This window comes from Arctopsyche grandis, chromosome 7 (genome assembly GCF_051622035.1).
Source record: "Arctopsyche grandis isolate Sample6627 chromosome 7, ASM5162203v2, whole genome shotgun sequence".
In the NCBI taxonomy this organism is placed as follows: Eukaryota; Metazoa; Arthropoda; class Insecta; order Trichoptera; family Hydropsychidae; genus Arctopsyche; species Arctopsyche grandis.
In genome coordinates, this window is record NC_135361.1 from 27,073,572 (window position 1) to 27,091,708 (window position 18,137).

Below are 18,137 nucleotides of genomic sequence, written 5' to 3' on the forward strand. Positions count from 1 at the left end.
GTTCGCATCCATAAATTTCTAAGATTAAATAAAACACATCCAAAAACGTAATTAAATAAAGTAAAAAACATCGCTTTGATTCATTAATTCGTTTTTTACAAATAGTTTGTACCGTCTAGTAATTATTCATCGAAACAATCCACCTAATATAAAAAAAAATAAAACTCCAATTACATTTACTTTATGTACAAAATTCGGTTGTGACCAACTTACGACTTTATCTAAATATGTATATGAGGAATATAAGAAGGATAAAAAACAAAATTCGATAATCGAACGTCACACATACCGGCTATGAGCGTTTTCAATACAAATTGAACAAATATGTAGGAAAACTTACACAAGACAAAAGTTCTACTTCCGGCTTACGAATTCCGACCAAAGCCTTGTCAACTCTATGTTAGTACAAAAAGAATACAAATATAAATTTTCAGCTAAATATGTTCAGGGCGTGGAAAGAATCGTTGTCACAACATTTTTGACTTTTCTAAAAGAAAACAAACCCACCTATTTTATTGTATGTAGTATTTTTCGCAAGCCGGCGTCAAAATGGGTCAGAGAAAACAAATGGACTATGATTGTCATTGCTCATCCCACTATTGTTCATTATATAATGTTGTTTTATGATTTTTCCTTATTATTTTTGTAAAAATAATATTTTTAAATAAATTTTTCTAGCACCGTAATCCCGGTATTCAGACTAGTTTCAGCATCGGGATTCACGGTACCAGAAAACACCCGGGATCCCGGGATCCCGGGATCGGAAGCCTTAGTCAGCGGCCACCATCGTGTTTAAGTTGTAAGTTGTAATAAGACATCAATTTAAAAATTGATTTAGTGTGTCAAATAACTTAAAAGATAATAACGTTTGAAAATTTTGAATTATCTATTTTTTTTTATGCAATTGTATAAACGTGGAAATCTCACCATAAATTTTAGAAAATTGTCATTTATAACTGCAGTTATCATCTAAGAATGATTTATTTTGTGTATTTAATTGAACACTTAAAGGAATAGTGTATGCTCCAGTTATGTTTACTCAATTGCATGAATGTAGACAATCGTCTAGACATATGTTGATAATTGCATTTGATATGCAAATTTATGAAGAGTTTTATAGTATAAAAGGCATAAAGAAAAATCTAATTCAACAGACAATAGTCAGCTCTTACAATGTTGTTCAAATGTGTTTTAGTATTCGCATTCATTGGGCACATCAGTGAGTTTTATTTTATTTAATTATAAATATCAAATAAAATTTATAATATATTAGAAAATAAATGTATGATATTTTAGTGGATTACTCAACATATTTATAAATCGAGTGTGATTCAAGAACATTAAAAGCTTCATAAAAACGGAAATAAAATAAGAAATCGCTAATATGCTTCGGAACTGAAAATATTGCTTAAAGTAAATGTGTGTAATATGTTATAGGTGCTTGCCCCCATGGATGTGGAAAAAATGAAGTGTATTCAGAATGCACGGGGCATTGCGAAGGAACTTGCGACAACCCACATCCTGCGTGTCCTTATATATGTCAATCAGGTTGTATTTGCAGACCAGGTTATTTGAGAAATACTGCAACGGGATTATGTGTTCCAGCAGACAGTTGTCCTTGTAGTATGTTTTTATAGTTTTCTTTAACGTGTCTATTTTTTATACGTGCTCAATCTTTTATAATGTATAATAATTATTTATATATATATATATATATATATATATATATATATATATATATATATATATATATATATATATATATATATATATATATATATATATATATATATATATATATATATATATATATATATATATATATATATATATATATATATATATATATATATATATATATATATATATATATATGGAGTTCGGTCTTTCGTGTCATGCGGGGAAGACGTGCTTCTGCGTTCTTCCCGCTATTACTCGCTTAAACCCGGCTATTGCACGAAATTTAATCTAAAAACTTAACCATCTAATCACTTATTTTACTAATTGCATCCTAGTATAATTTAAGTGTAAAAATAAACAGCAAATCGGTCGTAAAAAGCGGTTTTATATCAGTTATTTCGAAAAATTTTGTGCTAATTTTTGTGTCAAATCTGAGCAAAAGAATATACGAACGAGATACATCTCCTTACCTGAATACAAAAAAAGGGTCCTTCGACAGTCAAGTCGGTCCCACAGAAGCAATAAATCTTCCACATAATTGCTTCCAGCCAAAAATCTTTAACGAACTTTACTTAATAGAATAATAGCAAACAGAAACGGTGTTTCCCAACTGTCTATCAGTTCTTTTTCATATTTAAATTATATTAAAGTAATTCGTGTAATTTTATATTCTTTACTAAAGTTATTATTAAAATATTAAATTGCAAACCGCACTCACATATATAAATCCGTTGTCTCCAAAGAGGCGTCTCACGATAAAGATCTGTAAAAAAGTAGTATAACAATTGCTAATCTATTATTATCATAACTAACTACTTTCACTTACAAAGTAACCCTGTTAAATGGCATGTAATAACTCATAAGTGATCCAAGTGATACCTAGAATGACTATCTGTCAAAGCTGACCACAGAGAAGAGTCTATGGCGGTAAGAACTCACTCCTTGAATGGAAATCTCTCTCAAGTACCGCCTTTTTCTCAACACATCTTGGATAAATGCGAGAAAAATAATATCCAAACCTCCAACAAGGTAAGAGTGACGATGGATGATAGCTTAGCTAATAGAAACCTGTATTTAGCCACGTACAATGTAAGAACGTTATCGAGTGAAGGAAGTGTGCTTGCATTAGAGAATGAATTAGAAAATATCAAATGGGATATAGTAGGACTTAGTGAAGTAAGACGAAAACAGCAAAACCAAATAATCCTAAAAAGTGGTAACTGTCTCTACTGGAGAGGGCTACCAAATGGTAGAATAGGAGGAGTAGGGTTTCTTATCAATAAGAGAATAGAAAGAAATATTATAGAAATAAGCGACATATCGGAACGTATATGCTATATAGTATTAAGAATCTCGAGCAGGTACACTTGTCAAATCTTCCAAGTGTACGCCCCCACATCTAGCCACCCAGACGAGGAAATAGAAGACTTCTACGAAAAAATACAGGACGCATACGATAATAGCCGTCACCACTTTAAAATAATCATGGGCGACTTTAACGCAAAAATAGGACAAAAGGCAAATACAGAAAGAGCAGTAGACAAAGAAACGACAGAGGCGATCGCCTCATAGAATTCGCAGAACACAACAGGCTCTTTATCACTAATTCATTTTTCAGGAAAAACACCAACAATAAGTGGACTTGGGAGAGTCCTAAAGGAGACAGAAACGAGATCGATTTCATCCTAACAAATGCCCTGCACTCCGTTAAAGACGTTAGTGTTTTAAGTAAAGTAGATATAGGTAGCGATCACAGATAAGTCCGTGCCAAGATGGCCATTAATATAAATTGCGAACGTAGGAAATTAATAAAAGGATGCAGTAACTCTCCAGATTTCGCTCAACTAAGGTCTAGGAAAAAGGAATTCGAACTCGAACTTGGAAATCGATACGGGAAATTTAACCCAGAAGCAGACATCGAGGAATTGAACACTGTAATTAGTTCGGTTCTAACCTCAACAGGTAAGAAATTAGGTGGATTCAGGAAACAGATTAAATTAAGCAAAATTTCAGCGGAAACAAAAAACCTAACTAAGCATAAAAGGAATTTAGATAGGGATAATAATAAGCAAGAATACAATCTAGTAAATAAGGAAATTAAAAAGAGAATAGTCAGGGATGTCAGGGATTTTAACAGCAAGCTAATAGAAAATACCATTAAGAATAACCGTAGCCTGAAAAAGTGCAAACAGGATCTTTTCTTAGGCAAAAACCAAATGATCGCAATCAGATCAGAGAGCGGAGTAATAATTAGGAATAGAGAAGAAATCATAGACAGAGTTTACACGTTCTATGCAAAACTATACGAGAACGACAACGGCCAATTCCCCGCTCTGGAATCGACACACGGCCAAAGGGTTCCTGCAGTATTGCCTAGCGAAGTAGAGGCCGCGCTAAAAACTGCAAAGAACGGTAAAACCCCAGGGGAAGATAATATTCCCATTGACTTACTAAAATGTGGCGGCCCCCCCCTAATTAATATCTTAGCTAGGCTTTTCAGCAAATGCATCCAGAACCAAGCTATACCAGAAGGATGGAATAACGCAACTATCATTTTAATACACAAAAAAGGCGACAAAAACGATATCAAGAACTACCGACCCATTAGTTTACTTTCAGCGGTCTACAAGCTCTTCACGAAGGTTATTACAGAAAGGCTGAAGAATATCCTCGACGAGAACCAACCTATAGAGCAGGCAGGGTTTAGGGCAAATTTCAGCACAATGGACCACCTCCAAGTAGTTGGCGAACTAATCGAGCGCGCCAACGAATATCAACGGCCATTGTGCCTAGGTTTCGTCGATTATGAGAAAGCCTTCGATACAGTTAGTCATAATGCAGTACTTAACGCTCTACAAACACAGGGAGTGCCGGAACCCTATGTGGGACTGTTAGCTGCAATATATAAGAATGCCACAGCTTCGGTTAAAATTTTTTCAGGTACAGATAGATTTAGCATAGGAAAAGGAGTAAGACAAGGAGATACAATCTCGCCCAAGTTATTTAATGCGGTGCTTGAGGGAGTTTTCAGGAACTTGGATTGGGATACAGCCGGAGTAAGCATCAATGGTCGCTTTTTGAGTCACCTGCCGTTCGCAGACGATATAGTTTTAGTAGCTCGTGATTCAGCTGACCTACTTATCAGACTAACACAGCTGGACAGGGAAAGTAGAAAAGTAGGATTAAAAATTAACGTAGATAAGACTAAACTAATGTTCAATAGTTATTGCATGCCTGATAGAATTTCCCTTAGATGATAAACCAGTAGAAGTAGTAAATAATTATTTATATTTAGGTCAAATAATTGACATGTCTGGTAGTAAAAATGAAGAGATAAAGAGACGTATGAAATTAGGGTGGAGTGCATTTGGACGGATGAATGCTGTTTTTAAATCAAAAATGCCACTCTGCCTGAAGAAAAGGATCTTTGATCAATGCGTTTTGCCAGTGATGACGTATGGATGTGAAACTTGGACACTGAACGCCAAGATGCAAAATAAAAGCCAATGCACTCAAAGAAGTATGGAACGCTGTATGCTTGGCATAACGAGGAAAGACAGGAAGCGGAACACGTGGGTGAGAAATATGACAAGGGTAGTGGACATAGTGGATAGAGTGAAGAGATTGAAATGGCAATGGGCGGGTCACGTAGCTAGGAGGATGGACGAAAGGTGGACAAAAGAAGTGCTTGAATGGTACCCGAGAGAAGGCAAAAGAGTAAAAGGAAAACCGCAAGGAAGATGGGTGAACGAAATTAGGAAAATGTGCGGAATGAGATGGATGAGTGTTGCGCAAAACAGAGACGAGTGGAAGCGTGTTGGAGAGGCCTTCATCCAGCAGTGGATGGTGAATGGCTGTAAATGATGATGATGATGATGATGATACCAGGTACCAAGTACCAGCTGTATTACCCGGCTTCGCTCGGTATTTTTAATATAACCGCATAAACATGACTAATCTAATAGTAAACATTTTATTAAAAAAAAAAATTAAAAATTAATTTTTTTTTTTAAATTTATTTATTTATTTTTTTAGTCATGTTTAAGCGATTTATATTAAAAATTTCCGAGCGAAGCCTTATTTTGAAGATTAATTTGAAACTGAAACATTCACTTATCGAAACGTATCAAGAAACGGAAACGGGAACGGGAATTGCATGCGTTATTGGACGATAGAACTTTCAGGATTTATTGTATGCATATCCGGGAAGCTTACTGTGAAAATCGGCCAAAAACAGGAACGGAAAAACGGAAAAAACGGGAATGAGTGGCATTGCAACGCAATAATTTCAAATGTTTTTAGGGTAAAATACACAAATAATAGAATAATTTCAAATGTGTTCGCTGCCTGCGTTTTTCCGACAAATGGGAACGGGAACGAGAACGAGAACCGGAACGGGAACGGGAACGGGAACGGGAACGGGAACGGGAACGGGAACGGGAACGGGAACGGGAACGGGAACGGGAACGGGAACGGGAACGGGAACGGGAACGGGAACGGGAACGGGAACGGGAACGGGAACGGGAACGGGAACGGGAACGGGAACGGGAACGGGAACGGGAACGGGAACGGGAACGGGAACGGGAACGGGAACGGGAACGGGAACGGGAACGGGAACGGGAACGGGAACGGGAACGGGAACGGGAACGGGAACGGGAACGGGAACGGGAACGGGAACGGGAACGGGAACGGGAACGGGAACGGGAACGGGAACGGGAATGGGAACGGGAATTGGAACAGGAACGGGAATTGCATGCGTTATTGTGGTATTGCAACGCATGCCGGGTTCATGCAGAGGACCAAATGAAGTATTTTCACGTTGCAGAGGACACTGGTGGTACTTGCGATAGACCAAATCCACCATGCCCTCGCATGTGTAAACCAGGTTGCATTTGTAGGGACGGCTATTTGAAAAATATTCAAAGGGGAAAATGTCCTTGTAGAATGTATTATAGATTTTTTATGTGTATATACAATTTTGTATGTGCTTAGCTTATATGATTGTAATATTAAACATATGTACATATATTCTCGTAGGAAAATGTTACGGAGCAAACGAAGAATATTCACACTGCGGAGGACACTGCGACACACATTGTAATGATCTACCCGATAAAATTTGTCATACAGCTTGTATCCCAGGATGCATTTGCAAAAAGGGCTATGCTAGGGATTCTCGTGGACATTGCATCCCAATTAAAAATTGTATTCCAAGTGAGTAATATGTACATACAATGTGCATATGTTTGTATTTGTTTTTAATTATTAAAATTGAATGTTACTATGTGGTCGCCTGGTTTTCAACGTGTTAAAGTGTCCCAAAGATTATTAACATTTTATAATAGATTATTGATTTGTGGTCATAGACAATTGTTGTATTACCTATACATTGATAGAAATGAAAGCTACAAACATACATACATACATATATACTATTAGATAATAATCAATATAATCAATGTGAATGTTCTTTTATTTTATGTTTTGGCCTAGATTTATAGTCGAATAATTTGTAATTTTAGAATGTGGAAAAAATGAACAGTACAAAGAATGCGGCACAGCTTGTCCAGACACGTGTGATAACTGGAGAACTCCGAGAGCGTGTATTCTACTTTGTGTTCCAGGATGTTTTTGCTTGCCGGGATACGTAAGAAACACAAAGACAAATGAATGCGTTCGTCCTTGTGAATGTCCATGTCGTAAGCGATATTTAATTCATAATCTTAATCACAAGTATTAATTTATATTTATAAATGAAGAATAACATTTTATTTCTGTATTTACAGAGGAAATCGTACCATATTAAAAGAAGATGTTAAAAATTATATTATTTGTCATGAGACGATACGAAACATTTTTCAATGATTATCAATTTTTATATACAAATAATTTGACCGAGAAATATATGTGAATTATTGCTTCAAAAATGTCTAGTTTATAATTAAAACTGTTATCATTCTTTTAAATTATCCATGAAATACAATATTGTGTAAAAAAAAAAATTTTATTTTCACCCATTGAGCTCAAATGAAATCAGATATTAACAAAAAATTTTATATCACCCATATACATATATATTTAAATGACAAAGAAAACGTATTAATATTAATTATAATTAAAATTTTACATAAAATTTAAATACTTATTATTTCAACACTTATTATTTCAACTATATACAATTAAAAAAAGTTTTTTTACCACGGTTTTTATTTTAAAATTTTTAGTTTACTAGTTATATAACCGGAGTAGAACTTTTAAATCAGCTGATAACTAAAAATAAAACTATCACTGTTTGATCTGTGTACATGTATTAAGCCTGTATTGGTTAGAAAGTTTTGGAGGAAGAAACAACTGAAATTTGAGATTATGGGCTAAACTTCAATGGGGCCTAGCTTTGTTTGTTGCTGGAAAACTTATGTTAATGATATTAACAATTAGATACAACATAACTTAAATCGATATATAGCGGCTATATGCCATTACACGAAGCTATACGCTAAATTTGAAATTTATATATACATATGAGAGTTAAAACTATAAATATTTATATATTAGAGACAACGAGAACCTATAAAGCAAATTTTATAAAATATAGATTGAAAAAAGAAAAATCTGACATGGCGAAAAGTGAGAACAGTCTAAACAAACGGTGGATGAACGTCAACGACTATCTCACCGGGCACATTTCAAACACGTCTTACACGATATTTTTGCACCATCGTAATGGCGGAGGATCCATTTACTTATATTGATGACCAAAATGAGCAATATGCCAAAGTAAAAAAACGATCGGATAAGAGGCAAACTTTTTCCTGAATTGTAATCGTAAGTGAAACGTAAAGGAGGTTTGTAATAATAAAATTTGCAGTTTTATTTACATATTCTTTGCTTGCGAGTTATTAAGACTAAACTATTACTTTAGTTAATATATTATAATATAATAATTGAGTTATTTAGACTAAACTACACTTTTTGTATCTTAATTTTGGTCTCATATACTTATACTCATACTTAGGTTTGTCAGGCGTCCCGATTAATTGGGATTGTCACCAGTTTTAAGTTTCGTGTCCCGGTGTCCCGAACAAACCTCTCGGGACATCCAAATGTCTCGGTTTACTATTTTTTAAAATCCTACAGAAGTTTTCAACTTTTTTTAAGAATTAAAACATATGTAACATAAACTATAAACAGATAGTCGATGTCTGGACAGTCTGGTACACACTGCAGCAATATTCAAAAATGAACTATTTGTCTCTGTCGTATACTTTCTGGAGAACTGTGTGTAGAAGGGAGGCAAAAAATGTGCAAAATGTGTATCAATTTATCTTGAATCGAAAATTTTCTCACACTCAGAATGATTCATCAGTGATAAATCATTTATGTTTATGTGTATATATATGTACATATATATTTTTAAGTTAGATGTTTATGTTTGCTTTGTTCCTATTCGTTGGTTTATATTATATTGTCAATTGTTTTTAAAACTATATCTCCATGGCCGATGCGTATATTTTTATGGTGCGTATATAGTTTGCATATATCTTTGTCTGTAATTTTCTTTTGATTTTTACAAGCCTATTCTTACTTTCACTTACGATTTGTAAGTCAGAAGAAATTTGTTACTGTTTTCCGATACATATCTTTAAATACAATGTCCGGTAACATTTTCGGTATCGTGGCTAGGGTTTCTGACCCGGGTCGACCCGGGACAGACATTCCCGGTAATTCACGGAATTTTTGTTGTCCCGTGTCCCGGGAATTTTTATCTCGAATCCCGGGAATTGGATTTAAAAAATTCTTTTAAACATACAACATTTTCACGACTGCACGAAGGGAAATATTAAATCAAATCCACAAAGAATCGTAAAATATTCTCAAAAATTAAAATCGAAGAAAGAAGAAGATTAAAACTGATTTTTTTAACATAAAATTTAAATAATTCTGATTTTATACCGATCAAAACATTCTTTAAATGTTGTAATAAAAGCGAATGTACATATATCCTACGGTGAAGTTTCACATAATAGTTATTATGGAGCGAGTATATCCTTCTTGTATTGACGATTCCACAATGGAAGAAACTTTTTTAGATTTGAATGAAGACGAAACAATTGTGTGTTTGACGATGAATGAAGAATTGAATAAGGAGTTATCAAAGACGAATATACAAAATAACGTAAATAAAAATAACATCGAATATAAAAAAAAATGCTGACAGGAGAAACAACCCGATAATTTAAAAAATTGTTTTCGTCCCTTTTAACAATAAAACCAACTTCGGCCGAAACTGAAATGGTTTTTTCCATTGCTGGAAATTTTTGTACCAAATCTAGAATTAGACTTTCGGATTCTCATTTAAATATTATAGTATTCTTAAGAAGCTACTTTAATTAACTAAATATAATTAAATTTTTTCGAGTTAATAGATATATTATGTATTGTTTTGTCAATAAATAAATATATTTTTTCAATAAAAATATAAGGTAAATCGAAAAGAAATGTCATTTTTTTATGATACAACAAAACATTTATTTAAAAAAAAAACTATACATAATTATTCTATTAAATATTTTCCATCATTATCTATGATCTTCCTCCACAATATAGGCAGTTTTTTAATACCTCGATCATAAAATTCTGGCGGCTTATTATTAAAATAGAAATCCAAGTGATTTTTTACTTCTTCGACATTTGAAATTTTTTTATCACGAAGAGAATGTTCCATCGATTTAAATAAATGATAATCCGAAGGTGCTATATCAGGTGAATACGGTGGATGTTGAAGAACTTCCAAATCCAGCTCTCTTATTTTATCCTGGGTAATCCTTGCTGCATGAGGTCTTGCATTGTCATGCTGTAAAATCCTTCTTTGATTATTGACTAAAACTGATCTTTTTTTTAACAGTTCCGTCTTTAATCGTTCCAATTGAGCACAATACAACTCTGCAGTAACCGTCTGTCCAGGTTTCAACAATTCGTAATGAATTATTCCCAAAACATCCCACCATACACATAGGAGAACTTTTTTCAACGTCAATGTTGGCCGAGGGGTAGGCACAGGTACCTGGTTCGATGATAACCATTGTTTTTTTCTCCGAGAATTACTGTAAAGGACCCACTTCTCATCCCCAGTAACAATTCGTCTTAGAAATGGATCTGTTTCGTTTCTGGACAATAGAGATGAACATATTGTTACGCGTTGATCTATGGCCGTTGGTGAAAGTTCGTGCGGTACCCATACACCCTGTCTATTTTTTTTTCCAAGCCTTTTTAAATGGTTTTGAACTGTTGTACGTGGACAACCAAGGTCTTGTGACAATTCATGTATTGTTTTGCGCGGATCGGATTCCACTAATGAATTCAGGGTGTCATCATCGATTTTAAGGGGTCTTCCTGTTTTTGGTTTGTCCTTTAATGATCTATCGCCACTTTTGAACTTTTTAAACCATCTATAGCACTTTCGAGTATCCAAGATGTCTCCATAAATATCACAGATGGTCTGGGTAGCTTCTTTTGACTTTAATCCTTTGTCAAATAAAAATAGCATAAAATATCGCAAATGTGTTTCTTCAATCTCAGGCCTCTGCATTTTTCTACTAAGGCCAAAAAAATAAAACAAATGTCAAAAATGAAAGATTACTAATAGAGCTTCAAAATGATACTAACCACGACGTGTTAACTCGACGGCAACCGTTGACAAACTGATTTCAAAGTGACGCAACAAAAAATGACATTTCTTTTCGATTTACCTAATATATTAAATTGAAAAAAAAAAGTTTTTTTACGTGTGTCCCGGGATCCCGGGAATCCCGGGAACGAACCCGGGATCCGTCCCGTGTCCCGGGAATTGAAAAAGTCCGGGAAATCCGAAACCCTAGTATGTACATAACTCAGCTTAAGTTGTTATTTCAATAAAAGTTTTTGACCAACTGTACATATATTGTACATAATATCCGACTAATTAAACTGTTCGACACGAAAAATGGTTCAGAGACGAGATATGACTTTTCTTATAGAGCTATGCCCAGTAAACACGAATCTGGTAATAAAAATGTTGATTGGCTCGAGATTCAGAGATATATGTATGTATGTGTTTTTTAAATCGCGCGATTTTTCTATATCTTCGTGTTATTCGGTCGACGTCTCAAAATCTGTCAATTTCCTGTTCAAAATGAATATTGGAATCTGTAGTCGGGTATTTTATCTTTCATTTGTAGTACTTTTGAGCTTTCAAATCTCTTTAAGTAGTCGTCCAGTTCAAATCAAAAGGTTAAAGTACGTATTTTCTATTGAAAGATGTTTATTGCGATAGTGTTCTGGCCACACTATTTTTTGTTTTCGTTTAAAAGGGTTAATTAGAAGTGTGCTGAATTTTTAATCGGTAAAATTGCGAGCTGAAAGCTCGTACTAGTATTTACTCGCATTTACACGAATCTGAATTGTATTAATAGAGATAATATATTAAATTGTCTTTATATGAGAATTAAATAAAATTCCACTTATAAAAATCATATTTCGACTATTCTTGTGGATTAATAACAAAAATTCGTTTATTTTATCGAGGTAAGCCAGTTATCAATTGCCAGTTGTACTTGTTCGTATGTACATATGATTATAATAAAACAGATGCACATTATATTATTGTAAATTCTAAAAGCAGCACAATGGAGTAATCAATTTTGATGTCTAAACGAGTTTGAACCAATAATTACTTTTTCAAGTCATACGATTTGCGACAATAAATTAAAAGCAATAATATATTGTAACTTAGAGATTAGGTGAGTGGCGTTCGTGGACCGATGGTTTACTAGCGCAGATCACCTGATCTCTCGTTCCCGCTAAAATGGCCTCTACGTATGTAACGGCCAATGGGATCGTCCGACTCATCGACCAATAGTTTGTTGAGCCCAATATGTATAAATATGGGGCGCTCTCGAATTGGAAACCATTCCGACCTTGAGCGCCGACGAGAGCAAACAAACATAATAATATCTAAATACATAAATACTGTATATTGTATTTTAATTCTATTTGTATTTACGTGTATTTTTTAAAATAAATACAAAAATATACAATACGATCAATAAACATCGAATAAAATATGATACGGCAAGAGTGATTAAATCTAAAATTTTAACTTAAACACCTTCCTTGCGATCAAAATAATTAATGAGGATCGAAATAGCTTTAAATCTTAATGGCTTGAAGTATCCGTGTGAATGGTAATAAAGCGTGTATTTTATAATTTGATTTTAAGAGTGGAGGTTGCAAATGGTGTTATCATATTTTAAACTATTGCCTCAGTTTTTGTACGTGCATAAGATTTTTTTTAAATCCGGGACGAATGGTAACCCTATCCTAAAATAGAACCCTAAGTTACACCTGACTTGGAAGCTTTGAATGTCTATATCTCACAATCCTTTCCTTAAGAAAAAGTTTTATGATTATCAAAGTAGTGAGTCAAAATAGATTAATTACTGTTATATAATACATAAAACGAAAAAACCAGCATAAACTTCATCATACATTGTAACAACTGAAAAAACACAGTTGTTTATTGCACTCAGTTTTATTTTATCAGCGGATTGATTAATAGATTTAAGTAAACCACGAGGTAAACAATTTTTTTTTTTAATTAGTGATACAGTGCTTGAAAATTACCGTAATTTGCAAATGAAAAATATATGAAAATTTTGAATATCAGCACTATTCTCTTTTACTGATTACCATTAATTTGATTGTACAAGTGCTTCCGAGACTAGAATTTTAGTCCAAAGCTAATTTTCGCAACAAAGACACACGCCCAAATATAAAAGACCAAGACGAAATGAATACCACATTCTCTCACCTAAACCTTACATACATAGTTACAAAGTCTCTTTCGTAATTATAGATTAGATTCTTCACGATATATTGGATATATCAACTGAAAAAACACATTTTGTTTAACACACATTGATATTGTATTTATGTACGTACATACAGCCAGCAGTTTGGCTTAGTGGTAGCGTATATATTTAGCACCACTGAGGTCAAAGGTTTGAGTCCTCGCCATCTGCTGGTTAGATTTGGGGGTTTTGTGACTCCAAATCAATCGTTTCTCTATCAGAGTTTGCCAATTTTATCTGATCATTGCTGAAACGGTTCCTGAAAATTGGTATTAGATCTATTCCTGTTGTCACAAAATCTGCCTGTGCATAATTTGTAATAATTATGCACAGTAATCTGAAAATCTATAGATATCTCAATAATTTCGTATTTATTATATGTATAAAAATTGTACACAAAAAAAATCTAAAAATAATCCATAGATGTCTCTATGATTATTATTTCAGATTAATTGTAATATGCTATATATTCTGATTGTATATGTATGTAGTACTGTATTTCTGATTTCTGATTGTTTATGTATTCTGTATTTCGTTAACGTACACCCGTCGCATTGGAGCAAATCTGTAATGATGAGTGTATATTGATTTGTAACAATAAAAAATAAAATATATATATATAGGTATTTAGCAGTAATATGAATTCAATGAGCATTAGTGGTTCAGGCTTGACAAATATTTTAAATTGGATATTATTATGGGGATATGCATCTTTTTTTTTTAATCTGAATTTTCTCCTTTCCTGACCGATTATAATTAATTTGATTGCACAGGTGCGACCAATCTCAAATTCAATGCTAATTTTTGTATTGAAAAGTAAACAGTAATAAAGTAATCACCAATTGCAAACAAATTCGCAGGAATATAAAAGACAATGGCAAAATGCATATTACATTCAAAATGATGGCTACCAGGCTACTGTTGATATGCTTCCTCTTCTATACACTGGATGGGTGTCTTAGTAAGTACTACTTAGTTTTGAATAATTTTAAAATACATACATACATATGTACATATATTTATTGTTTGCTGTGTACTTTTATGCACTATAATTTCATAGCACATACCTATAAATGAGTTCATTTTTTAGTCTCAAAAAGATGAGCTTAATACTATGTATTATGAACTATTATTATTTATTTAATTATTATTTATAATATTATTGTATATATAATATCGCTATTCTGTATCTGTGTGTATCTGCGATAATGCTCACAGAACTATAATAGTCGTTTCGATTCGAAATACATATGTACGTCACAGCTAAAACACTGCCAACAAAATGTACAAATATAATACGAAAATAATATCGAAAGAAAAAACTTCTATATATACTGTTTGCTACCAATGTTTCCTCTAAGCAAGTCTCTGAGCATTTGGCGCAATCTATTGAAAATTTATTTAATTAATTAATTTTTCTATTGTGTTATATATTATTTATATGTATGTACATACATAGGTAGGTAGGTAGTTTTTACCGTTTTTTTATATTAAACAATTAAATATAAATATTAAATTAAATATATTTAAAAGGTATTTGAAAAAAATTCGACCGCGTGCTGATCGAACACAGGATCGACACATTTCTTTTATAATTTTTTTTATTTAATAACTTTATATTCCAACAACTATGCGATGATATTTCATCGGGTACAACACTGTTCTATAATATTATTACTTATTACTATTATGAAGCATCGATCTGGTTCCACGAATGCTCTTGTTCAATGTCCTTGTCATATCAATTTTGTGGAATCAGTGTGGTATCATACCACATATTTATATTAAGCCTTAAATGTACATGTGTATATCCTTAGGCCTTGTTCATAGTTCATACTAATGTATAATAGTATTCATAGTAAGCGCGACAAACTGTCGCGCTTACTATGCACACTATTAAACATTAGTATGAACAGCGACACTTCGCGACACTTCTTCGACTTTGTCGAGACTATGAACAAGGCCTTAATAATATATTCTAAAATAAATGTATGTACATACAATATGCTACAGCAAATTGTCAACGTTTTAAATATAACATCGAGGATCACAATTTGAGTTGATAAATTAGAATTCATTTATTCAATTTGTTCTATGATGGTTTCAGGTATTATCATTCGAGAACAACGAGAACCACGAGAACCACGAGAACCATTAGAGCCACTAGAACGATTTTGCGGAGGACCAAATGAATTGTTTTCACGTTGTCGGGGACATTGTGATACGATATGCAATGCTTTTTCCTTCTGTAATCCACGAAGCTGCATTCCAGGATGCGTGTGTGCACGGGGTTTCTATAGGCATCCCAAGACCTGGAAATGCGTCACTAAAAACGAATGTCTAGTGGGTAGGTATAAATAAATGTGGTGTTTATGTACACAAACATACTTATATGTTAGACTGAAAGTATTATACTCGTACATGCATTTATGTAAATACATATATTTGAAATATAGATCCAACTCCGACGCCAACTCCAACAACAACTCCAACACCAACTGTATCGCCACCACAGGAATGCGGTGACAATGAACATTACACCGACTGTGGCACCGCATGTCCGCAAACTTGCGAAAACTATAAGCGTCCCCCTATGCCATGCATCTCTGTTTGTGTCCCAGGATGTTTCTGTAATCAGGGATTCGTGAGGAATACAAATACAGGTCAATGCGTCCCACCATCATCATGTTATAACGAATTTAGAGGTAAATAATATGTTTTATAACATTGAATACACATTATATGTGTACATACAATGTACTCGTATGTACATACTGTAATAGAATAATCTAGCTACAAAAACATCGTTTTTAATTTTCAGATTCAGAAATACCTAAATAAATAGAAATAAGATTTGGCTGGAAAAATACATATTCCATTTTCTGTATTTTATTACAAATAAATATGTCTGAAGTATATGGATGTATGTCTATGTTTATTTTATTACAAAATATAACCTGTTTAGTCGAAACCGTTGCAATTAGGGATTGCAAAAATACCGGAATTTCCGATACCGGTATTATCGAAATAAAAAAGAACGATTCCGGTATAATCAGTACAGTACGGTTTTTTTTTGATGAATTAATAAAAAAAAAAAACACCGCTTGCGTGTTGCAACATGTTTATTGAAAAATACTCCAAACTCAAACATCCAAATACGTAAAGTAGGTACGTCCCAGGTATAAAGGATTATATGTAATGATATAACTCCGATTTAGGCATCAGATACTTAATTCATTCAGATACTTAATCATCACTCACTGGAAATGAAAACGAAGAGTCAACCATCAGCTGGGGAATTAGTTGATGTTGAAAGACAAATTATAATATATTTTTTTCCCTGTCCCTTTCGTGTCATCATTGCATATATATGTATATATCGTACGAAAACATTTTACAAATAATATATTTTATCACATTTTCAATGTATGTACGTAATTAAGAAACATCAGCATTTAATAGAATATTTTCTTATTTAAATTAAAGTTGAACAGGTTTGCGAACTTTAGACACATTGTGTGGGGGCCGCGATACCGAAAATGTTGCCGAACATTGTATTTAGCGATATGTATCGGAAAACAGTAAAAATCAAAATAATTTTACATACAAAAATATTTGCAAAATATAAACGCATCATTAAAATATACGCATCGGTCGTTTTAGTAGTTTTTAGCCATGACAATACCGTTTTCGATAAACAAAATGTATGAATTTGAAAAAAATCGGTATCTCTATTTTTAATACCGGTATTACCAAAGACTGATTTTCGGTCAAATACCGATACTGCCGGTATCGTTACTCTCGGTATTGAAATCCCAAGTCGCAATAGTATGTATTTATGTACATCAGTGTACGCCAAGCAGGCTCTTTTTTGTGTTTAATTCATTTTTCCAGTATTATTCTATTGGCCTATTTTTACTTTATCTATAGATACAGTCGACAGGATTTTTTGATATAATCTGTATTTTTAGTAAATAAATCAGTATAAAATAAATAAAAAGATCTATGTATTGCAATAAAATAAATCAATAACAATGGAAATATTTTCGTGTTAAATATTGTGGATAAGATCCGTGTTCCGTTTTGTATTCGGTCACTTTGACGTATCTATTCGATTTATTTTTGCGACGTGATAATTTTTTACGTGGTCCTACATTGGCAATTGGTATATTTGACAAGCGTCAAGCCAGTGTTGGCCTTGAACAGCGATAGCAGGCGCCCGGATGTACCTCCGATGCGCTATGGCGTATCTGCTACACGTGTTATTTTAACCATCAAATAAATGTTCTTATATACCATAAGACGCCTTTTATATCGACCTCACACACAATCAAACGGAAACGATGAATATATCAACGATCGGATATTTCAAGGAGTTACATCATTGACGCAATACAAGGAGCTATCTTAACCGAAGACAGACGACTATCTGACTGAGGTTAATCATTCGACACGGCCCGAATGCAACAATCCGTCGTTTCCTTTTTCTCTTTATCACTTCACTTAATCTCTGAAAATAGACACTTAACCTAATCTCTACCTTACCTTACTTCTGGATACTCCTTATGG

The 18,137-nt window shown here is 33.4% G+C and overlaps 2 protein-coding genes across 4 annotated transcripts; both read left to right on the forward strand.

Moving 5' to 3' along the window:
* Nucleotides 1-1,130: 1,130 nt before the first annotated feature.
* LOC143914379 (serine protease inhibitor swm-1-like) lies at nt 1,131-7,767 on the forward strand. The gene is made up of 5 exons (XM_077434577.1): nt 1,131-1,219; nt 1,438-1,623; nt 6,718-6,894; nt 7,203-7,379; nt 7,467-7,767. Exons 1-5 carry the CDS (start codon nt 1,174-1,176, stop codon nt 7,484-7,486), a joined length of 606 nt encoding a protein of 201 aa, XP_077290703.1. The 5' UTR covers nt 1,131-1,173; the 3' UTR covers nt 7,487-7,767.
* A 5,681-nt stretch (nt 7,768-13,448) lies between these two features.
* LOC143914503 (serine protease inhibitor swm-1-like) lies at nt 13,449-17,868 on the forward strand. Of its 3 annotated transcripts, none has more exons than XM_077434755.1 (5): nt 13,449-13,651; nt 14,342-14,529; nt 15,676-15,915; nt 16,025-16,273; nt 16,390-17,868. In XM_077434755.1, the coding sequence occupies exons 2-5, from the start codon at nt 14,451-14,453 to the stop codon at nt 16,407-16,409; spliced, it is 588 nt and encodes a 195-aa protein (XP_077290881.1). In that variant the 5' UTR covers nt 13,449-13,651; nt 14,342-14,450; the 3' UTR covers nt 16,410-17,868. The 3 variants fall into 3 exon arrangements, with proteins under 3 accessions (XP_077290881.1, XP_077290882.1, XP_077290883.1); XM_077434756.1 differs by having other exon boundaries at nt 13,517-13,651; nt 14,429-14,529; XM_077434757.1 differs by lacking the exon at nt 13,449-13,651 and adding an exon at nt 14,143-14,341 and having other exon boundaries at nt 14,429-14,529.
* The last annotated feature ends 269 nt before the right edge of the window (nt 17,869-18,137 follow it).